At 41.5% G+C, this 24,658-nt stretch overlaps 2 protein-coding genes across 4 annotated transcripts; one reads left to right on the top strand and one right to left on the bottom strand.

Moving 5' to 3' along the window:
- Positions 1-24,456, bottom strand: LOC147259155 (calcium-independent phospholipase A2-gamma-like). 2 transcript variants are annotated; one of them, XM_086209423.1, is made up of 10 exons: positions 20,638-24,456; positions 19,141-20,408; positions 18,290-18,439; positions 16,426-16,577; positions 16,165-16,259; positions 15,082-15,253; positions 14,486-14,543; positions 13,886-14,080; positions 4,494-4,689; positions 1-1,481 (listed from the first exon to the last, which is right to left on the bottom strand). In XM_086209423.1, the coding sequence occupies exons 2-10, from the start codon at positions 20,347-20,349 to the stop codon at positions 1,204-1,206; spliced, it is 2,505 nt and encodes an 834-aa protein (XP_086065549.1). In that variant the 5' UTR covers positions 20,350-20,408; positions 20,638-24,456; the 3' UTR covers positions 1-1,203. The 2 variants fall into 2 exon arrangements, with proteins under 2 accessions (XP_086065549.1, XP_086065550.1); XM_086209424.1 differs by having other exon boundaries at positions 2-1,481; positions 19,141-20,239.
- On the top strand, positions 21,131-23,951 carry dnajb9a (DnaJ heat shock protein family (Hsp40) member B9a). 2 transcript variants are annotated; one of them, XM_086209426.1, is made up of 3 exons: positions 21,131-21,469; positions 21,932-22,160; positions 22,265-23,951. In XM_086209426.1, the coding sequence occupies exons 2-3, from the start codon at positions 21,944-21,946 to the stop codon at positions 22,675-22,677; spliced, it is 630 nt and encodes a 209-aa protein (XP_086065552.1). In that variant the 5' UTR covers positions 21,131-21,469; positions 21,932-21,943; the 3' UTR covers positions 22,678-23,951. The 2 variants fall into 2 exon arrangements, with proteins under 2 accessions (XP_086065552.1, XP_086065551.1); XM_086209425.1 differs by having other exon boundaries at positions 21,132-21,474; positions 22,265-23,948.
- Positions 24,457-24,658: the final 202 nt, after the last annotated feature.

Genomic DNA, 24,658 nt, shown 5'->3' with positions numbered 1-24,658 from the left:
ATATACAATGTATACATACATATATACTGTATATATATATATGTGTGTATATATACAGTATATATATATACACTATATATATACACGTTTGTATGTATATACATACACATACATATATAATGCTTGACATATATATCTTCTCTACATATATAATCGCTAAAATGTTTACTAAAAATAAAATTTTAAACAAACATATCTGCGATAAATACATCTTGTTTTCTTTTTTTTCTTTGTGCGTGACAACTTAAAATACATCATGCAGTTAGATACAATGTCTGAAATGCTTCAAGTGATTTCTCTCATGTGCGGATATCATGATCAATATTCAATGACACAGGTGACCGACAGCTGCATTTCTAGATGTGCAAATTTAGTCATAAGAGCTGAGAAAAGTCACTTTAATTACTCACTTAAATCATCTTAGAAAAATAGGATGCTCGTGTTCCTCGTCTTTTCTGTACATTCCTGCTTGGCAGCGTTGCAACTGGACAACTTTTGCTCTTTTCTGATTAAATCAACGCAGGTTAGTGGGATGTACGAGGGGCTTTAAAATAACAGCAAATAGTCAGTGCTCATTTGTAAAAATAACAGTCAAGGATCTTCTGCTGTTTAAATGAGCAGAACAACATTTTAGTTACATATCATTTACAGATGTGAACCCAATTTTATTGATTCAAAAGCACCTCAAATCGCAGCTTCCAAACTAACCATCAAAATTAATTTGCACCTTGCTAAAATTCAATCAAATTAAATAAAATTCAACCAAAATTGAACACACTAACCCTTGTGAAGGGAGGATTTACTGCAGGGCTGTTGCAGTCTTGACTACATGAGTTTTCTTTACTGTAGGTTCACCGTGTGGAATCAATCCTCTCAGTTCAGTGAAAAGGTTCATCTATGTTGTCCCCGAATGTCAATCTATTTCTCTTAGCATATACAAGTGCTTTTATCCTGATGAAGGATAACGCTGTTACCTCAATGCTGCCAACCAAAGTGACAAATCTGCTAAAACTGTTTTCTATTAACACTAAAATCACCGTCAAAGTGTGGAGTCAGCGTGAAGGAGAGGCTAGTGTTTGGCGTGTTGGATTCATTACTCAACAGTGGATTTTCACAATATACTTCAGAGCGACAGACATTGATATTCTACGTAATTGAGAAAAAGGGAAAAGTTTCCATGCCAGGGTAAAAGTTGTGTTCTACCTAGAGCTTCGAGGAATATAAAGAGAGACCGTTGTACATGTCGGCCCTGAGCCTGGCCCACTCTGCCACCCTCTGGACGGAGCTTTTCTCCTGTGTGAGGATCCCAGCCACCTTCTTCAGCTTCTCCTCGTTCCGCTCCAGGTAGCGGATACCCTCAGCCTGCAGGTGATTGAGCTTCTCCTGCCGGCTGTCATCCATAGAGATGTCTTCGCTCATGTGCGGGTTGAAGCGGAAGTATGTGTTTGGAGGGAGGAAGGCATCCAGCATAGCGTGAACCTCTGGAGGGGAAGACGAGGGAGAGAGGTGAGAGAAAGGCCACATGAGAAACAAACGACATTTTACGCTCAGAGGAAAAAAAACAAAAAAAACAAACACAAAATTAAATTCCTAATAGGCTCAATATGTGCAAACATTCCAATATTGTGTTAAGAGACGAGAATGAAAACTGTCGACACGGTGACAGATCTACATATGTAGCAGAACAAATGCTTGGGGCAGTGAGCATGAGGTAGAGAAAATGTCTGGCTTGTCTGTCATGATTGTTTTCAGCTGCTACATCTTCCAGCTTTAAAAATCAACAAAATACAAATTCACACAAACAGTTTGTGAGAGACAATAACAGCAGCTTTTCTGCCTGTTCCCACAGTCGTTCAACAGTTCAAGAGTCTATTAGAGCCACCGGACATTGAGTCCTCTGGATCTCTCAGAGGTGATTTATCTGGAAGGTCACTGGAAGAGTTTTCCTGTGCATTTATAACTTGTTACATGAATGGAGATTGAAAACTTAAAGAGAAAAAAGGACAATCCTGAGGTGAGTCCACTTAACTGAAAGGAACGACATTAAAAGGAATTCATTTTCGTTTGGACAAGCTAGCGCTACTTTGACATGTAATACCACTTTATTCCTTAAGAGGCAACAGTTACTCCTTTTCGCAGGAGGGAGCAGCATATCTACGCTGCGTCCGAATGGCCAAGTAGGTCGGATCGTAGATCGTAGGCTGTCCGAAACCACAACTGGCGCGAGTAGCGACCTACTTCGCAGCCTAAATTCCAGCCTAAACATGCCCACATTGTAGGTCAGTTCAGGTGCATCCCACGGAGCAACCTATGGCCCACAATGCACCGCGGACTTCTTCTTCGTCCCCTAAAAACATGTGGACCCGCAAGCCAAGTTTGCGCCACCAACAGTCTCCCATTCTTATGCAACACCAACATTTATAGTCGTTGTTGATGACTAAAGGTGTGTTCACACCAAATGCGACGTGTGTGAGCACACCTTTACAGGTGCGTTAATGTGCTTAATAATAGAGAATGAGTGAAAGGTGCGTTCAGAGTGGAGTGCAGTATGACAGTCAGGCCAGTAGGTGGGGCTTTCGATGGTGCTGTCTACCTAATTGCGGTATCTGTGCTCTGCCAGCAGAGGTCGTACTTCATCACCAATCTTCTAGGGTGTCCAAATGGTACCGCCGTGTTTAGGTTGTGGAGAGTAGGCTGTAGCTGTAGGTCGTAGCAGTAGGGCGTAGATTGCCACTTCGCAATTCGGACGCAGCATATCTAGTCTGTATCTCCCTGGAGCCCTTCACCTGGGGAGTGGGCGTGACGTGAACTCGTAGAAATAACACGAAAACATTTATGCTGTATTCCTGCTCCAATCAGCAGAGCCAGTTGTGCTGTGAAATGATAAGATTATCCTCCAAGCTTCCTGTACACTTTAATCTGCAGCCTAGAAAACTTAACTGAACTAAGCAAGTCACAAACCACTTCCCTAAGAACTTTGTTTGCTATTAGACGGTATTAGATCAGCCACAGCTGCAATCTGAGCTCTCCCGGTACACTTAAGACAAAGTAGGAGGGCTTGTGACAGGAAGAAAGAAAAAAGAAATTCTGTGATAAACACTTGCTTATCTACTGTTTATTTTGAATAATAAAGCCTGCTGGAGAGCTGAGGGTGGTGGGTGTCGAGGTGGTGGGGGTTAATCCCAAAAACAGGAGGAACAAGCGCGGCATCTAGGTCACACACTGCACCACAACAGCAGCAACAGGGAGGAGACTGAGCCAAATTTAGGCACAGCAGTTGTGCCCATGTCTAGAGGTGATAAGTAGACGGAAGAGGTTGCATCTGTTGAGGGTCACGACAGGAGGTATGGAGAACAAAGTCAACACGCAAAGCAATACTTTCCACACCGATGACATCGAAACCTCATTCTTTCTCTCAGAATTGACACAGAAGCTCAACACAACCATGGTAGTCTTTCTGCAGTATCATTACACTGCACATTCTTCAGAGTAGACAGTGACACCAACATACTGTAATGAAGTTGAAAGTGCCACAGTCACAAGTCATGTCCGTCCTCAACTGTAAATGATCAGTTTCAACTTCTTCCCAGTTTCCTTGTCATGTGACAGCATGTTTTCAGGTTTGTTTGTTTTTTCTTTCACATAACATACTTTTTTTTTTTTTACTAATTCACCAATATGCTAGCAGAGGGGGCATTCTACATTTTTGCCATTCTGCAGTTACAACAGGGGTTCTCAAAATTGTCCAAAGACGAATTGTGTCATAATCCTTAACATAGTTTTCATTTTACATGAATATCCTATCAAAGCCTAATAACACCACATTTTGAAAAACTTGAACAGAAGAAACTAGAGAGAAAAGAATGAACAGCAACTTTTTGTGTCAACATCAAATGAAACAGATGCTTCAGGGGCGAAAGCCATTAAGTTTTGCATTTTGATCTAAAACAGCCAGAGCAACATATTTGAGACTGGAACTACCAGCACCACATCAGGCAACACTTTCTCCAAGTGATCAGAAGTCAGCAAGGCTCAGACCGTGGGATTTTGATCTCGCCAGCATGAACCTCATGGGAAAAACCCCAGCAGTATATCCTGTTCCTGCACTCGAGGTGTGGCTGTTACAGTAGATCCCCCTCAGGGATTTAATCTGTCACAATGATGGAAGGCCTTCATATTTTTCCATAAATCTTATTTGAAAAAAAATCTTTTAACGATGGAAAATATTTATTCACTAGCAGTGATGCATTAAAACATTAGAATATTGATGGCCAAACCTACTTAAAACCTTCCAAATGCTACTTGGAAATCCACCGAAGAAAAACACAAAGTTTGAAATTGGTTTGACTCCAATGAGGGAGCTTGTTATGTTCCAAATCTCCTCACCCCCTTACCTGACACCTCTAGTAACGACACAAAAATGTTTCCAAGATATCAGAGAAAAAAACTGTCAAATGGTGAAAATGCTGATTCACCCCATCATAGCTGCTTACCCTCGGTGTCCGTGGCACTGCTGATGACGTTGGTGAGTTTGGTTTTCAGGCTGGTGTAGGTGGCGCTGTTCTTGCCGGGAGGTTCGAATCGGCCTGTGCCGAGTGAGACGACACACTCCAGGCGCGTGTTAGGCCACAGACACTTGCACTCGTGGATAGCCAGTGCTGTGGGGTTGTTAATGAGCAGACCTCCATCCTGTGAACAAAACACGAGTCACTTCCATGCTTGAAAATGGAGGTTTTCTACCACGGTGAAGCCAATTAATTGGCATTTGAAACTTAAAAAACAAACAAACAAACAAAAACCCCAACCTTTCATGGATTTTAACAGTCAATAGATGAAATTTTCTTACATAACAAGGAGAAAGGATCAATGTCCAGTTCCACAGCTGCTTGTAAGTCCCCGAAACACAACAAAACTGTTTTGTTTTTTTTTCCTCCTTTGCCCCCCTTCTCTTACTTTCAGTCAGCCTGGCTTTGATATCGAACAGCCACCCAGGAGTGCTGCTTTGGATCCATAGTCTACCCAAGGCAATGGGGGAGTAACTGGAGAGGCTGTGGGGATTGATGAATACACATGAGGTTGAGGGGCCGCAGGGCTGGCAGCAGGATCAAACACACAGGGGCCAGTCCTCATTAAAGAGGCCAGGCTGGGGGTGGGAGCCGCAGGGCCCCCAGTGTCTAGGGACACACTGGAGGGAAGCGAGCTTGTTTATGTGATCGTGGTTGTGTATATGCATGTTTGATGCCCACATTATTGTTGCTCAGTGTAATAATGTGGGTAGGTGTTCATGACAGCATATGTCATATATCATATGTGAGCCTCGGGGAGGGGAGGGATTGGAGGGGACCACCTCTCCAGCAGTGTTGAGGCTTAACGACATTCTGTGCAAACCTGCGAGAGCACCCAGTGTGACGGAGAAAATGAGGGATGCCTATCAAGGCAAAGACCTGCTAATCATCTCGGGAGCTGGACTGAGAAATTGTATCATCAAACCAAGAAAATAAAATTGCAAAGTGAATAGGTTGTCGTAGCGGGACTGGGGGCGCTGGGTCACACAGTTGTTCCCAATGATGGAAGCTGCGACATAAATAACTAGTTTTCAATAAAGCAGACATTTCTGAAAACTGATATTGAGCAATCAGAGAATTCATTCAGTGTTGCTAAAGGTTTAGACTGAGATTCTGCAGATGTTGGCTCCGAGGCTGCACTCATAATAACAATGCTAACATGCTTGTTTTGAAGGTGCAGTGTTGGCCATGTGCCACAGCTTTGCATTGATAGATTTTGCCAACTACCACTATAAACAAAATGTATTATCTTGATTTTACCTATTTATTGGACATAAACCAAAAGTATAGTTCAAATTAAACTGTGGTAGAGAATACTTAGAGGGATCACAAAGGTTCACCATAACGAGACATTCATTTTGTGTCAATCAATCTGGTAGATGTGGACATCCAGTTTCTCTGAGGAAATAAGAAGTTCAGTCTTGTACTCTTTAAAGTCTGCTACCTGCATATACTGTACTAACTGTGCTGTGCAGCTGCCAGTGGACATGATCGCAGCTTTCTTCACACTACAACTGAGCTTCTGCGTTGGACTGGCGCTCATGTTGGGAGTGCAGTGTAGAACGATGTCATTTGTCAAAGCATGCGCATTTCGAAAGAAGCTTTTTTGATCAGAAAGAAAATACATTTCTGATTATGCCCACAACTACAGCTATACTGGAGCATTCTACTGTCCCTGCAGTAGCAAATTTTGGATGGTGCACTAATGGGGTTTGCAGACCGCCGCTGACATGGCAGATGATGACATTTACCTAACATCGTCCAACATGGACCCAAAAGAACACGTGGGCACTGAGAGCACAAATTAACCTTTACTTGACAGGAAGGTCATACGGGTTCTTGGGATTCTTCTGGGCACCATCTGAATAATATTTCAAGGTTAAATTGTTCGGATATTTCACCAAAACAAAAATGTCCACAGAGGCATGAAATGATGAGACTGACAGACCAACAATACTGGAGAGACACGGGGAAAGATTACCACTAACAAATGACTCCAGTCCCAATGGGTCCCACTGTCCAATGGAAAAACTGTCTTTCATCTGAAGAAAATTATTATAATGTACAATATGAATCATTTAAATCTGTAAAGTTAGCCATTAACCAGAAACCTGATGTGACAGCATAAACCTCAGACAGCTGCCATCTCGCTGGCAAAGACTGAAGTCACACAAAGAGGGTTTAACCTCGCCAGAAAGCAGGAGGAACTGCTGAGGTAGCCATTTCACCAAAGTGCATCATTATGCACCACTGGGGATGTCTGGCAGTCTAAGAAATGAAACCCAGAAAAGAGGAGAAAATGCCTGCATTGGACTTACTGAAGACTCTGCAGTAATCACCAGAGGATCCCAGCTGGAAACAAGACAACCAGGCCATTTTCTTATCACTCGCGCCACTGTGAGGGGCTTCATTTTCTGGACTCGGTGACATTTATGGCAACAGTCTGTGTCCAGTTATGGGCTCTTTGTGCTGATAGCTGGGGGCAAGTTTCAACACACAGCAGCCGAGGAGTGCAGCATTAGAGGCAAACTGCACAGAGCTCTTGTGAGCTGGGAGTTGAATGCTATAACTTGTCTCCATTTCAGTGCACCTGCTTGGGCAATTCAGAGCTGGTGAACACAATCGAGGCCTTTCAGGAAAGTTTGGTTTCTGGCACTGACTAAGTTTTATGCTGCCACTTCTTCGAGGAATGCTAGATTTCTTTGTGTAGAACTTTTTCAAGGAATTGCTTATTAAAAAAAAAAAAACAAAACACATCCATCAATATTCTCCACAGCTGTCTTGCACAAAAAACAAAACTTGGAGGAGAAGGTACTGGGCTCAACCTACAGAGAGAAAAAGTTGACAAGTTGCAGCAGCTAGTGTGGCAGTGCCACCTCTGAGAGATATCCATGTCTGGCACTCAGCCACGTTCTCACACAAGGGTTTCTTGAGGCCAGGGCATATTTGGATGAGGAATTAAGTTTGAAACAATGATCTATTTAGCAAAAACTGCAAATGAGCTTTGCATTCAAAATGGCCAAATGCAAGCTGTCTGTCAAACACACAGCATGACGTAAGGCAAAGGTCATTTCCATCTATTTGGATTTAGAGCTGTAATACTGCTGGCGCTTACAGTGAATCACACTGGGGAGGAGTGCCATGTGTCACTGAGTCCGTAGAGGCTACACACGGGTCAGCTGTGACAGATGTGGAAAAGAAAAAGAGAGTTTTGAATTTTTAAATGGCAGATTTGAATCCTGAGAGGCTTAATGAGTCCCAGTGACAGGAACCCTCACTGCTGCTCGAGATGATACTCCAGAGGATCTTCTGACCTTGCCATTGTCCTTCAGGGGTTCTATGGCAGGTTCACAAATCAGGTACTCATTTCTCTACAGCTTGAACAAAGTAAATCTTCAACTAATTAGGCCCTCTACACCGATGGGAGCGTGTTTCACCTCTTCAGATTGACAGGTCAACTGAAATATGGCTCTAAAGAAATTGGCCCTACAGCATATTCTAGAATAAAACTACCAAGATGACATGAGCTGTGATAAATAAACATAATTAAGATTTGCAGTGCTGTTTGAAATTCCTCAGCCGTCATTAACTTTTGGGAGCTTATCTTCATTGTGCCAGTTTAAGCTGGCTTCGAGGGGGAGTGCTGATTTGAATAGGAAAGAGGTGCTATCGTTTGGATCAGGAAAAAAAGTCATTTCACGCCCGAGTGTGTGTCAGCTCCCATTAGCTGGGACAGCAAACTTCATCCTCTTCATTAAGCCTGTGTGCCTCTCTATCTCTCTGCCTCCCTAACCCATGGGTAAGCTTCAATGCTCTCTTGTGCAAGGGTCATTATGAGTGGCCACAACACAGAAGAGAACAGAGTGCTTGCTTAAATCTAAATGAGGTGAGCCTTCGATATACATCTGGTGTAGCATTCATATCACAGCGCCAACCGGCAGCTTGTTAGAATTTCTGTTTTGGCGTCTCTGTTATGGCTGAACTGAGGGGCTCTGAGCGCAGTCATGATTCATTATACCAATGAGACTCCCAAAGCTCAAATGATTCATTACGGAAGCGTTACATAAGTGATGGACATCTGATTATTCCTGTCACAATAACCTCACTGTTTACCAGCTATGACCATTCAATCGATAAAGTAGATAATTACACGTCCACAGAAAAACTTGCAGTCCTCTGTGTCGTCTCAATACTTCACATAAATCTTCATAATCAATCTTTGATGAGGAACATTCTCAGTTGCTATCCATTTAATCTGAAAAGTAAATCTGCTTATTATATTAATTAAATTGCCCAGATAACATCAAAACCATAGAAAGGCCACCCTTGTCACCAGCAAGGATGAGAGTGGCGTGTCAGCGGGGGGAGTGCCATTCCTAAGTGGCAGCCAGTTCAGGTCAGAGGTCTTCATGCCACATTATGTGACTACATTGAACGGTTCTGTTCTTTGCCTTTTTTCATTTGCAGGCCCCAAAAAGGTCACATTGAGGTTCAAGTTATCTAGACAAAAGAGGGGGGACAGGGACCCCCTCCGTGTGACTGGCAATGATGCCCCCAGGCACCCTTTCTAACGCATCTGGTAAAATATGTGACCACACATGTACAGTCACCATTACACAAATGAATCACATCTGCTGGCTGTAACCAAATTAAACTTGCAAATCTTGCAAGTGATATGAAAGGGTGCAGAGTCATGTTTACTGGATCTAGATTCCCTTGAGGCTTTTTGTCAATGTTTGATGACTTCATATCGTGAACCATCATTTTGATTTCCATCATCTGAAAGGTCATCTCCAGCGTGATTTAAAGCTAATATCCCTGCTTTCCACAAGTTAACTGAACATGCATTTGGCTGGAGACGTTTTCATGCAAGACACTAGTACAGACGAGTACATTGCAGTAACTCATTGTTATCAGTGGACAAGCCTCATCCTTAAAGAAATCTGCTAGTAGCCATGTTTCCATTAAATTAACAAGCAAACTTTGGAGATGTCATATTAAAAAAATTAATGAATAAAAGGCATGAATTCTTGCAGCAAATAAACTATGCTGCGCAATACCTATTTTCATTAGAATACAGCAGTAAGGGGAACATATGGCTGTAAAAGAATAAAAGAAGCGTTCGTCCAAACAAATTATAGCTATCTACTAGGAAAAACTGAAAAAGTCTTGAGGAAAAGCTTTGAGTTGGGTCAGTGGTATAGTTACAAGATGTAGTCGTTTCATGTCAGCTGGAATCGGCCATGCGGCATGCTGTCCAGAGATTAAGACAGTTTGTGCATATTCTGGTCGACGCCAGCAGTAGAAGCAGCTGGGTAGTCTGAGTTACCAATTCCCTAGCTCACAGTTTATAAAGAAAAGGGTTTGTCTATTGCCCATTTCACATATTTAGTCTGTTTCGAAAAGGCACAAACCTACTCAAGCTGTTTCCAGTCAATCTAAGGGGAATATGATGAAACTATGCATCAAAATACATTGATGGAAGCAGGATTTATGTCTGTGTGTTTGATAGCACATACATTAAACATAATAAAACAGCAGTGAGGGAAACAGATGTGACAGGGACAGAATCTGAGCATGTCTGTGCAATACAGACAAAGATTTTCAGTAGTCTGAAAGAAAGAAATATGTCTGCAGTGAAGCTCAAATGTGAGCTCCATCCTCCATCGGCCTTGGGGCCAAGCTCTTACGGCTTAACAGGATGAGGAAGTGGCTAAAGCTCAGTTGTATCCTCTCTGTCACCACCTCTCTCTGCTTCAGAGGACTAGCTGTGCTGTCCTGACTATATCATTTATAACAAATAACGTCCCTGCCAGTGGCATTTGTGAGGAAAAAAGTCTGACTTAAAAGGTTACAATTTCCTGTGCTGGACTGGAATATTTACTGGAATAGCTGTCAGTCAGTCAGAGTTGTAGCCACTTTAATTACATTTGATACTCATGACTTGTTTTCTCTGTCACTCAAATGACAAAAAGTTTGCCAGGACTGACGTGACCATCTCCATGAAGTCTTTCTGCCGAGCACGGTGCCGTGTTGGGGCTCTCGGTCGCTCTCACTAAGGGTGGTGGCCCAGTGATCCAAGGCCTCCCATTAAAGGCTGGCAGAGGTGGGCACAAAACATGCTCCCATTCCACCCCATTGCCTCAGGAGACGCCATGGCAACAAGGAGGAGAGAAACGTACCCTCCTCACCATTCCATGCATGCCCCCGCATTCACTGTGAAATGTCTTAAGTCCTCTGTGTCTGTGTTGTTTCGTGGCGAGATAACTAAGAAAGCTTTAATGTGGAACATGCGTCTCCTCCTTCACTTCATCTCCTCTTTTTTTCCCCTCTCACTAAGACATCCTCTCAATGGCTATGGTAGCGACTGTGAGGCTTAGATAATACCATGGCTGTTCTGCTTCAAAGCTTTTGCTCCAAGTTACAACTTCCTCAAGTTTACATATTCCAACACAATAAAACTGCCATTCCAGCCTGCAGAATCATGTAAAACATCAACAAACAATCATATTTTTCTTGAAATGCTGATTAAATATCCAGGCATTCGTTCAACACTTGATGTCACAACTCCTCATACAAAAGGGGATTGTCAGAGGCTGGAATTAAGTGGAAAACTTTGTGGGAGTTTATGGAAAAGAGTGAGTTGCCTCTTTTTCTCTCGAGGGAATCCTGACATCACTTAGACAACATGTTCACGACCTGTCATGGCGGAGCATGTAGCCAGTTTATAAAGCCATCAACCCTGTAGCATCCTGAAGCTTCCTAGTGAAGCTGTGTGAAACTGTCTATTAAAAGCACCTTAATTTATTTTTTTGAGATTACACAGTAGCCAATTATATTTCAGGGTAATTAAAAATACATATCTCACGGGTTTTAATTGTGGTTCAAATGAGTTTTTCAAATAAGTGTTTGCTTTATGAAAAGGAAGCCACAGTTAAGATGTTATATGAAACTCTTTCAGTATCAGCACAGCCTTCATGTTGAACATTATTATCCACTGTTTTTTTTATCGGAAAACAATATGAATTATTCTATGTTTCTGTCAATACATGCATTGATTTATTTTTTCACACCCCTATGGATTGTTTTCCAAGGCTATTTTAAGATGGTGAAATGTGCTTCCCAGTGATTTAGTCAAGAATTTATTTTGCACCCCAGCTAGCAGACATATAAACACAGAGTAATAGTGCTTCAGGAAATACAAGCAAGGTTCTCTCCTCTGCTTCCTTGATACTACCGTAACATCAGGAATTCATGCATTTATATGTATCTAAATACCTGTACTTCAAATGTGAAAGTTTTTAGAATATGCCAGTGTTGTGATGTTGACAAGTATATGTGCTGTGGAAATGGAGAGGAGGAACCTTAAAATACAGCAAAATACTAGTTTATCTTCAGTCAAGGTGAGTAAAGGTTAAAAGAAAATTCCTGTCAGCTGCCTTAAATATTCCTCCCTAAGCTCTCACTAGATTAAATGAAAATAAACACCTTTGGAACTGGTGTCATGTCAAATGTGTTCCATACAGCAAACTACTGATGGCGTCTCCTAATCTCACACTTAGCTGACGGCTAACTTGCCTGGTTTGGAACAGCAGCTCCGTAATTATACCGTTTGTCTTTTCACTGCAACGAGGCAGAAGTAGCAGTCAAATAGTCGTTTGATGAAGGAAGCGCCGCGTTTGGCAAATTTATGCGCCTCAGAGATGGGTGAGACCAGCAAGATGGTAAGCTGGGAGAAATCTCCCACCACAGGTGGGTTTTCATCAACTAGTCTCTTTCATTCTCTTCCACAGCACTTCCCCACTCACCTCCACTACTAACACAGCTTCTAATTAAGAGTGTGGGAGCATGCTGCCACGGGATATTGCCTTTGATGCACACATGTTCATTCATGTGTGTGTGTGTGTGTGTGTGTGTGTGTGTGTGTGTGTGTGAGAGAGAGAGAGAGACAGAGAGAGAAAGAGAGAGAGAGAGAGAGAGAGTCATGCCGTGTCTGCGGTGAGTGTTTCTCTACAACATATCTGCATTTTGAATGTCAAACCAAGGAGGTACTGACATCTTGATTTCACAGGTCAAAGACAGACAACAAAAAACAGACATTCAAACAAGAGTAAAACAATGAATTTGATCTTTAACCTGAGTGATTTTCATCTCTTTCTACTAAAGCACTTTGCAACAATAATTCTGCTTTCTGTGGTTTTCTTACCAGTCGGGTGCATCTTTCTCTTTCTCTCTGACTAAACCTTTACTTTAAGGGTAAAAGCAAAGAGGGTAGCCATACATATTGATCAATAAAACGGTGGAGTGGACTGAGGCTTTTTGTGTTTCTGATGGCTAATGCATACCTGTTTAGCGGAGATGGATTTAAGTGTGTCTCGCTGCAACTCAAACTGATACTGACAGGAAGGAAATAGAGTTCCTCCCTCCTGCTTGCTTTACAGAGGATTATTTGGTTTCATTCAACTTCTCAGTATCTTTCAAATTCTATGCTGTCAACCTTTACTCTACAGCATTTCAATCCTGCAGACGACACGTAAGATGCATACATTTAGCAGGAGAATAATAACAAATAATAAATGAAAGTGCAGCTGGGTGACACTCAAACAGAGAAATTATGCAAAATTATTTTTGTGTTGTTTAAAAATGAGTAGTAACTGACTACTATTTATCCAAAACAGCAAACCATTTTGATTACCAATGTTTCACTTAATACAAATAACAACAGGAGAAGAAATGAATGTGTTTTAGGAAAGGAAATGTGAAATCTGTGACTGAGTTCATTGCCTGAAACTGACAAGCGTAATTGTTCCCATGTTGACCCGCAGAACCGAAGAGGAACATGTTTGCTGGTAATTGACAATTCAATTGCGATATTATGCAAATGAAGAATGTAAGTCCTCAAATAAAATACAGGGTTGGAAATCAGAACAAAAGCTAGAATTGAGCAGTTCCAGCAATTGTTACTTGAGTGTTTGTTGTTCTGACCCAAAAGTGTGTGTGTTTGTGAGTCTTGGGTTGACAAATGTCAAGAGACAACCTCTAATAATTATTTTGCTCTGTAACTCAGACATGTGATCTCTTTGTCAGTAATAATGGAGATCTAGAGACTTAAAGCTTATGTAACAAAGCCAACAGTCATCCTTTATTAAGGTTTCAACTAAAAGCTTAAAATCAAAATGTAGAATGTAAATCCGCTGCCATGGGTTATAACTCTTCACCTCTTTTCTAACTGAAGGGGGATAAATAAAAGGATTTAATGAGGTTCCTCATGGCTGGTGCCACCCTTCCCCTTTCCCAATACAGTGGTAAGTGGGACTGACCTGGTGGAGATCATCCCCCAAGGGGAACTCCTGGAAATACCCCGGGGCAGCTGATGTGGCCCTGATGGCCTGCCAGAGCTGATGCTGGCAGCCCCCCAGGTAGTGTGAGCGCACCCCTGGCAGCAGGTTGTAGTTTCTGAATATGTAGGCCTTCAACGGAGTGCCCCGGTTCACAATGGTGCTCACTGCTGCCACCTAGAGGCACAGGCATTTTATGAGCCAAGTGAAATGCTGGTTGGGTGAGTCTGGGCTTACACAGAAGATTTAAACAGAAAACTGTGCATGAGCCATGTATAACATCTTCAACCAAACCAGCAGGTCTGAATAATCAAATTCAAAGACGGCAGGCCGGTATCTGGGACAACATTCTGACTGATCAACTTGATATCATCTGTGTTGACTGAGCCTCAGGAGACAAATCATATACACTCGTTCATCCGCACAGGCTTGTTCTGCTTTTGAGTGCATTTTCCTTCTTGTCATGGAGAGGACGTATGCAGAGAGAGGAGCTTTTAGTGTCAGGGGAAAAAAAACAACAACAGGGTAAAGGACAGCTGGTTCGTGCCAGAAGAAAACCAGACTAGAGAGTCTTTTACTCACCTTGGGACATTCAGGGTTTCTAGAAGTCTCCACCAGCAGGTGTGAGCCCATTTTTTCTCTGGGGGGGAGGGGAAATAGGATGTTTACTGGCTTAGTGAATTTTAGATAAGTTTCAAAATATCTTTCCAAATCACATAGAAAATATCCCTAGGCATCAGAAATCCTTTGATGACCACCATATATCAGGGTCTTTTTCCTTTCTTTTTTGCAATATTTACTGTTTTATTAAGATTGATGAAGTTTTTCAGCACATACTGCAGTTTTTAAGATTTTTTTCTATAGCATCAGCGTGCACAGTAGTTGCATCATTATTGAATGGCAATGCAGAACAAATTGTAATTAAATTATTAAATCATTAAAAAATGATTAGAGTATGCACACATGTAACAAAAATCACCATTACGTGTGATATTCACGATAACACGCTCATTCATTCAAGTTAGGACATTTCAAATCCCTGCCTGCTGTATTTCCATCATCACTGTGAAAATACTAGAAAAATAAAGAGAGGGTTACAATTACAGCAACTGAAAAGCGCTACCATGTCACCATCATGAAAACTCAACATGACTCTACATGACTTTGGTGGAACTGACTTGAGGATCTTCTCCCAAACTTCGCTGTCGTAAAAGGCGTGGCTCCAGCCCATTTTCACCGTGCCAACAATCACGTTCTGCTTGAAAACATCCGAGCCCAACTTCCGGTAAAGATCATCACACTCATTCAGCGGAAGTTGGAACACACCCAGCATGAAACCTAAGATAGCACCTACGGAAAACAACAATAAAGGCATTTACAGAGAGGAAGGGCCTGAGAGTTAATTTACTGTTCATACAGTAGCGACATGAGAGTTAGGAACGCAAACAAGGTTGTGTGTGTACAACAGGAGTAAACACGTAATATTCTGTCAGCTGTTATGTTGCTCTCAAAACGAGGTGTGGTCTGACACATATTGACAGAGCTGATTGAGATTATCTGCAGGGAGAATCATTACCCTTTCATGATCCATCCATACAACAAGAGATTCACATGGCTACTGCACCAAGATTTTATGGTTTCTCGTCATGACTAAACACTGACAGGATAAACAAGAGACAGCGATAGGCTAAAACTGAGTAATGTGGCCACTCAAAGTGGACAGATGTGGCCCAGATGGATTTTAAATGTGCGAACATCATTTGATCTAGCAAGGGGATTATATGCTCCTTAGACAACACTCACTAAATATGAAAATGAAGATTCGCCAACTGGTGGAGATTAAGACTGAGAGAAATGATGGGAACCGGGGACAAACACAAACTTCTGGTAGTGATTAAAGACCAATCTGGAAACATAATGTTGTTCCTCAGATTGCTGAGAAAGGAAAACAAGTGAGAACGCAAATGGAGAAAAATAGTTTGAGGGGCCACAGCACCCTCTGGTGGCAATTTACATGCTGGGGGAAAAAAGGTGAATCCACCTGTTGTTGTCATGATATATTACTCATATTACATGATAAATAATTGAATAATCTAGGTAATTTCTAACTTGTGATTTACTCTCACGTAGCGGAGCTGACACCGGGAGTTGTTAGTGAGTTGTGTTAGTGAGTTTTGTTTGATGAGCGGTTTATAATGTTGCACTCTGCTCTGATAATTTACACAAACAATCAAATACAGAAGTAGGGCAGGACAACATACCTGTGCTGACACCACAAATATAATCAAACAGTTTGTAAATGGGTTTGCCTGTCAGGACTTCCAGCTTGTGTAAAGTCTGCAGGGCAAGAAGTCCCCTGAAAATACACATAAAAACAACTGAATAAGATGAAAGAAATGCACTTCAGCAGGATACAAAGAGAGACGAATGATGTAAAGACAGCTTCAAGAACCCATGGGCAGAGTGGAACTGGTGGTAAAACATTCATATTTTATTTCCGTGGAGAGGAGCTGAATCTGTACCTTAATCCCCCTCCATCTATGGACAGGATTCGTACGCCCCGGCCCCGAACTGGTTTTTGATAGCCCACCAGAGCCAGGGCTTCTCTAACTGCAGCTGTCAGACCTGGGTCACTGGCCTGTTTCAGACGCAGTAGACAAGGGATAACCTTCTCCTGGAAAACACAGTTGGTCAAGAGGAGTTCTTTTTACAATGATGTAAAATTGATGTGGAACACAACAACTCTGTGAGAGCAAAGTTTCAGGAAAAAGTTGGTGGGACTATTTTTGTCGATTTTGGTCAGCCATCTAACAATTTACGTGCTGTTGCTCTCTGTCTTCAATCCCTGTTTTTGTTGTGAGCTGCTGCAGGGCAGAATCACAACAGACTCACAGGCACGGCGTGAAAGGAGGACATGTTAGATTAGAAGCCACTACCAGCACATCCCTGAGTGGATTTACTAGCTGTGCAGCTCTGTACCCATTGACTACTGTTACTGGGGATGCACATATTGAATTCTGCTGTAATTTTACAACTGATTTGCCTTTAGACTATCATATTTTGTACATGCTGCAAAACATAAGTAAACGTGATCAAAAAAACAGAGTTCTCTGAGCACAGCCAGTTGCTTACAAGAAATATCACAGTACAGTCTTTCAATGTGCAGTGATTTATTTTAGCCTTTTACAAGGGAATATAAACATTGAGGTATCATTTTCTTTATTTTCAAAAATTTGGAAAAGCCCAAAGATCATATACTTACGACCAAAGTAGAAGACAAATATTCAGACCAATAATTATATCCCCAAAAAAAAAAAATCAATGTCAGCAGAAACTGTTGATGTATGAATATTACTCCCAACTGTCACACTGGTTTATCAAAATTCACGGGAGCGGCATCATGCCAGCTTTGTTCCAGTGTGTAGCGTAAACAATCAAACCAGTTTAGTGATGGGGTCGTTTCCACACAGTGTAGGGGAGTCTCTATGTCAGTCTACTTGCATCGCTACTCTTCTACAATCTGTCATCTTCTTTTACAAAGAATCATGAAATATTCTTACACAAATTTCAGGACTTTTCAAACCTCAATTTAGTCTCACAGACAGGTAACAAAATGTGGTGGATATTTGGAACTCTAACTGAGAGTGTAAGAAAACGTTTGTGCATAGGAACATTTGGAAGATGGCCAGAGAGACAGGTAGGGCCAATTATTTTACTCAAATAGGCAGATCTCCCATTTTACAAGTTGTATCTGACTGACCTATTTTCAGTCCGAACACTGGTTTTGAATAAAACATTATAGCTTAAAACCAGAGCCCACAGAGTCTGATCCATCACCCCACCTCTTTATAGACTGAAAGATTTTTTTTTTCCACGGTACGACTAAACCTGAATTCAGGCCAGTGAGTCACCATGATGAAAGTCAACTTTATACCAGTCAGACATTTGGCACACTTTCAAAAATGATTTTATCAAATATATGAAGTGGTAAACATTGTCCCTCATTTGTCTGTGAGCTGACTCTGGTAAAAACTGGCTTTGTTCGGAAGTAGGTTAGTAATGGAAAAGGTCCTGCGCTATCACAGATAAGGATGTGACATAAATAAAGTTTATGCTATGCGACCTGCATGTTGGTGCTGAGCTCCGACATTAAACAGAGAGCACTGTAACCTGTTGCCTCAGCTGACAAACTGACATTTAGCCTGGCACTAACACTCTCACACACAAGCACAGGCCATCATCTCCATATATATGGTCCTGCTATTGAACTCCAGCTAGATATAAAATGTGTAAATACACGCTGCTGTAAAAATATGACACATCGTACAGATACTGCAGAAGTATTATATACTTCACTGATAGGAAGTTCAGGGTAGAAATACTCACCTTGACTGCAACACCACGAGTCTCTGGAAACTCTAGGAGGTGGTAGCTGAGGTCCTCAACCCTGTTGATGTAGACCCTTACATCCGATGCCCTGTGGAGAGCCTGAACCAAAGCCCGAGTCCGATTGTCTACACTCACCCTGGCAATGATCTGGAAGACAAAAATAACAAGAAACAATGTTTAAATCAGACAGAGCATGACCCCCCTCCCCCCCCACCACCACCACCAGAAGCAGGAATTTGTTTTCAAACACAAGTGTACGTGACTTGTTAACTCTACATTGTGTTCTCCTCTTCTCCTCTTCCATATTCAGGTGGGTCACTGAAATACCTGAATACACAATAAACTACTACTGACACAAGACTGTTTCACTTTCCATATTCTTATTTGTAATGTAAGCAGGAAGAATCCAGTCAAATTAAAAATATCATTCAGCCATTGCCAAACAGCAGCTACAGTCCTTTTACTCGTGTATTAATTTAACCGCCATCTGAAAGTAAATTAATTAATAATGAATAAATTAATTTTAATCTATTAATGTAAAGCACATTGAACTGCCCTGTGTATGAAATGCGCTACACAAATAAATTTGCCTTGACTTAAGTTCTAATAGGTTATTAGTACATATCCTTGGATTGAGTTTTGAGGTGTTCAGTGTCTGACATGGCTGACATCCCCTAAAGCGCTTAAAATACAACAACGTGTTTTCATTATTTATAGTTTTGTATCTGGATGCTTTTATTAAAATCCTTTGATCCCATAGCCAGTCAAACATGTGTCTGTGACTTAAGTGCCAGTGTCAGCATTTGTCTGATCTTATAATCAGACACTACAACCTCTAGTAGACCTACCTTTTCCCTCTGGAGTAGAAGTTTTTTGGCCTTCTCGTCGGCAGCCCTCTGCTCCTTACTAATTGTGGCTTCGTCCTGTTTCACTGGTGCGTCCTCTGGTTTCTTCATTTCCACAGCAACACTCTTGGATTCTCCTGTCCTGAACTTAGGGACCAAGGGTGCAATGTAGCTTCCAACAAAAGCCTGGACAGTGGGAGCTGAGTAGGACAGGTAATGTCCTAAACCCTTTTTAGAAGGAGGGGTAACTGGAGCTGCAGAATCTGGTTTATCTGTCACTGACATGAGATCACTTGGTTGTTGACCCTGAGAGGAAGCAGATGAATTCTCACCATCATCCCCTTTCTTGTCCTGAGTCTTTGTACTGCTGCCAAAGTAGGAATTTATATGATTCGCCAGGTAGTTGTAGGTTTCGTCTAGGTTGACTGAGAATGTGCTGGGATGGAAAAGTGCTGTGGTTTGTTTAGAAGATTTGTTCCCGCTCTCAGTGTCACTTGGTTTCGGTTCCTCTGGCTTCCTGGCACAACCAGCTTTGACAACAGGGGCAATGCGCCGCAACCTTTTCTCTTTAATTTCATGCACAGTCAAAACAGCAGAAGATGACTGGGTGGAATTAGCAGGTTGTGGGGAGGGGGAAGTGGCACTTGCATCAAATGTAGCAGCAGAGAGTGGAGTAGCCGGAATGGCAGGAGATGCACTACAGGTACTTGGTGGTTTGGATGTAGTAGATACAGGCGACGGAGTGGCAGCAGTTCCCTCACCTTTCGCTGTTGATTCAAGATTTGTCTCCACAGTTTTCTCAGCCTTTAAAGCATTAGGTTTGAGTCTCGCCATTTTGGAGAAAAGTTCTGTATGTGTCCCGCTCACAGCTTTAGAAACTGTGTCCAGCGTGTTCCTGACTCGTGACATATGTTGGCTTAGACCAGCAGACCAACGTGATGCTGAAGTGTTCAAGTACAGGGTACTAGTGTGGAATCCCAGTCTGTGTCTGACCTGGTTAGCTTTCCGGAGCCATGCCTTACGACCCCTGACCCAAGGAAAGAGGATGTGCCTCTGACTCACATGGCCACCTCTGCAGCAGTTGTGGAAATGTAGGTGATCCCTACAAGTACCAGAGGAGGGAAGTGGTGATGCTGCTGATTTGCTAGCATGTCTTTGCCACAAATTAATAGTTCGACTGACTTTGACCCAGGACGCCCATCTATGACTCATCCTTTTAAGCCTCAAGCAATCAAATGATCATAAGGTCTATAATCTCCCATGGCAATGACCTGGCGATGATCAACAAAGTGGTGAGAAAGAAAGAAAACAAAGACAAAGACAATGAAAACGACATGATGGAACACTGACAGCTCCTAAAACTGATCCTAAACGACAAAAAAAAACTTCGAATAGGGAAAAAAATATGAGTAAACACTCAGTAGCAATGTGCACACAGACTACTGTAGCTAGCTAGCTGGTTAGCATTCATAAGTGACAAATAAATCACAGTCAACGTACCACTTCATTCATGTCGTAGCTTCACGAAGGCCGGAAACCTTTAATTCCTGTTAATGAGTCGCTATAATGCATTTTGAGGCAAAACTAAAGCTACGTGCAATCATTCACTAGGTCATTCGACTTGACGCTTGATTTCCACAGTTGCGTGACGTCAGTCGAGGGAACAACAATTATCACGTGGTTAGTAATGTGTTCTGCGATTGGCTGTTTATCGCTTGACCCTAAATTCAAGCTTGCTGATTGGTTGAGGGGATTCTCCTCATCGTTAGTGATATACTTTATATATATGTCGAGAGCATACTCCGGTGGGCATAGCTTCTTACACACAACACACAAAATGTCCAACACTCTGACACGTACGAAACGGGCTTTATCATTATTGCTTGAGATGCCGTGCCATTTCATTTCTTGGAATTGTGACGTCATACCGTCCAAGTTTTCTGTATTCTGTAAAAAAATACATATAAAGTAGGATTTATATCGCAGTAAATTTGGGAATAAAAATGGAATGGCTAATGTTCATACTATCGTAACACTTAAAGCATGTTTTAGTATGCATCAAAAAGACAAGCTTGTCAGAAATAAACAAGATCAGGGTCACTGTCGGGCAGAGACTCAGCTGTAGTATCTATACTGACAGCTAGAGGGCAGTAATGTGACTTTACTAACTTGTCTGGGGCTGATAAACGATTGAAGAAGAATTCCCAGTCAATGCTGCCAATTACTACAACTGGATTATATTCTCATCCTAAACCAACACTGTCATGTTTTAGCATTCGGTAAATAGTTGATTGGGAAAAGCTGGACTGCCGGTATCGCCTTCAAAACTTAAGTGAGGTAACGTTACGTCTTCACGCTACGAACGCTTTGAAGGCTAAGGCGCCCGATTTGATTGACGGACGCGTTGATGTCTAGACGTTGCTGAAACAAAAGGTTTCAAGGTTATCTTCGTGATAATACACAATTGATGAATCCGCTCATACATAACGTAACCTGTCAAATTTCCTTGGATGACATGAAAGTGATGGCATGCCGAGATGAAAGTCAGGATAGCTTTGATGCTCTGTGACATCATCTTGGTGTAAGACATCAAACGGAGAGGAGAGTCTGCCTCATCATGAAGGACATTTGAAACTTTTTCATTACCACGAATCCGTTTTGTTCTCGTGTCAAATGGGGTGCCGTGGGCTTCATCCATACTTATACTCTGTATTTGTCACTGTATTGTATGTTATTTTACTTGTAAATTCCTTATCAACATTAGCCGTCTATCTTCTCTGTCTTGACTAAACAGGACAGCAGAGCCATGGCTGCAGCACAGTCTGCTGTAACATTGGCAGTGTGCATACTCATGATAACAGAACTGATACTTGCTGAGAAGGACTACTACGATATACTGGGAGTGCCAAAAGATGCCACTCAGCGCCAGATAAAAAAGGCTTTCCACAAGCTTGCCATGAAATATCACCCTGATAAGAACAAAAGCCCAGACGCTGAAGTCCGATTCATGAAACTTGCAGAAGGTAAAAACATTTTTTTTCTCACTTTGATTTTTGGATTCAATGGATTTTATGTAAATTTACTGTGCTTAAGCTGTGAGTTACAAATAGTCTTGTTTTTATTGCAGTTTATGAAACTTTATCCGATGTGAACAGAAGAAGAGAGTATGACCAGTTTGTTGGCAGCGCTGCATATTTCACCTGGAGGACTCAAGACAGACAGAGGCAGGGCACCCACCAACCATTCAACTTTGATGACTTACTCAAGGATTTTGATATCTACAGCCAGAACAGGCATCACCGAAGATACTTCGATGAACACTCCAGGTCCCACAGGGAGTCCCATAGTAGACATAAGAGACATTTTCAAGGAGGTTTTGGAGCAGGAATAATGGATGACTTAGAGAGAATGTTTACCTATGACAAACACGCCAAACAGACTGAAAATAGTTTTCATGGTGCATCAAAACAGCACTGTCGCACAGTGACACAGCGCAGAGGAAATATGGTGACCACGTACACAGACTGTACTGCAGCTTAAGATGTAACATGTTGAAATGGACTTAATAGAACACACACGTTAACACGTAATTGTACCCAAGAAACCATGGCGACGCTAAATCCAGGTTAGACCACAAAAATACATCATCCCTGCAAAACACTGAAATGGAAATCCGGTTTAAATATTTGTTACTTTTCCATTTACTGAATTCTTCTGGACTCTTCAGATTATTCCCATAGAAAACTAATGAGGATATTGTTAAGTGAAATGTGTACACAGCAAATGTTCCTGTTTGTAGAAATAAAGCAGTCATCTTTACACACAAACGTGAAACTCGATCACCAGCTGATGTTTCTTTTGTATATGCTTCGACTATTGTGAGTCTCAAACAAAACTGAAGGCAGAAACAATAGAAGCCAGTGGAGTTCTGGTTACATTTGTCAAATGGAACAATGCCCACAAATTTCTGTGACACAGCACAACTCTGACATTTTCAAGTGTGTACTAGACACCAATGACTAGTTCATATTTACTCTTGACATTTATGGTTGTTATTTGTCCTTCCATGAGTAAATGTGAAAGTGAAAAGGGGTTGCACAATATATACTCATCATGATTACTGGCATATATCTTTTCTTTTATTTTTTAATATATCAATCCATTAATCCAGTTGCCTGTATTTTCAATGACCCTGATTTGCTCAGGTCTCTTCTTTGTTTATCAGTGATGAGGAAACAAGAATGAAAACATTATTCATGGGTTATTCAGAACATTTTGGAAATAAAGATTTTTTTTTTCAAATTCAGTATGTGTATATGTATTTTTCACTTGTTCAAAATGTGAATACCTTACAAACGTAGTATGACAAAATAAGTAAAAAAATAATAATTTCAGAAAATCCAATATTTTGCATCCCTGGAAACCGATATTTCAGATTTTATTGAAAGTGGCCTTGATTATAAAAACATAAGTGTTGGGCACCTTTCTGGGGGGAAAAAAAGTTATTTATAGCCCATCATCTTTTTCAGTGGTAATATTGTTTCTCCCCCTTACACATCATTTTTTCTGTCACACCTTACAACTCTCTTTTTTGTCCTATCATGGTTTCTCCCAAATAACTCCTGACAATGTGATGTGCAATATTTATTTCCTTATTTGATATCATTGTACAATTTCCAAATGCACTTGAAATTTTGTAGTTATCTCGATGTGTAGGCCTATGCTGCTCTTAAAGAATGTGTTTTGAGAAATGCCTGAACCAATGAACTTCTGTTTTGAGGATAATTTTGCTCTTACGCTAATAAAAAGCTTCGTATCTAAATGGAAAAACTGACTGCGACTTCAAGTGTTTTGTTTTTTAAAATATGTCCATTTTTTTAACCCGGAACTACAAAAATTTCATTTCCATACTCTAACCATCGTGTGCGTTAATTTTGTGCATACCGGTCTCATTATCTTTTCCACTGGTTCCGTAAATATTTTGGTGCGACCTTAGTTACTGTTGCGTAGGGGGAAAATACAGTTCAGGGCGAGAGCGCTGCTTACCCATGGGAAATGTAGTTCAGCAAGACTCTACTTACGCTTGGGAAGCGCACTGTCAGGAAAAGGGAAGACTGCAGGGGAGTGTTATCCTACAGCAGCAGATTTACGTCCCGTAGCAGCAGTTATAGACACGCAGGCAGACTAGCGCTTCAGCTCTCGATAGCTGTCACTTTTATTACTCGGTCAGAAAACATATCTTGCGTCAGTAGCGCAAAAAGTGAAAAATAAGTACAGAAATGGGAGTTTTAACCGCAGCCAGTGATTAAAACGTTGAAAGTGTTGTTAGCCGGGGGCCATCTTGAATCAACCGCTCGGGACGAGAACCGGCTGTGACGTAATACACGAAGTGTTCTGGGAACTGGAGTTGTCAGAGGCAAACATAAGCGTTGTCTTATATTTACTTGCACTGCATGTTTCCACTCAAACACAATGTTTTAACAAATTTAAATCTGAGTGCAATAGTTGGATTAGATGGAGA

Source organism: Aulostomus chinensis, chromosome 7 (assembly GCF_037954235.1).
Source record: "Aulostomus chinensis isolate RoL2024-O1b breed Wild chromosome 7, RoL_Achi_v1.0, whole genome shotgun sequence".
NCBI lineage: Eukaryota > Metazoa > Chordata > Actinopteri > Syngnathiformes > Aulostomidae > Aulostomus > Aulostomus chinensis.
The sequence above is the reverse complement of the archived record's forward strand: the minus strand, read 5'-3'. Positions and strand labels throughout refer to the sequence as shown.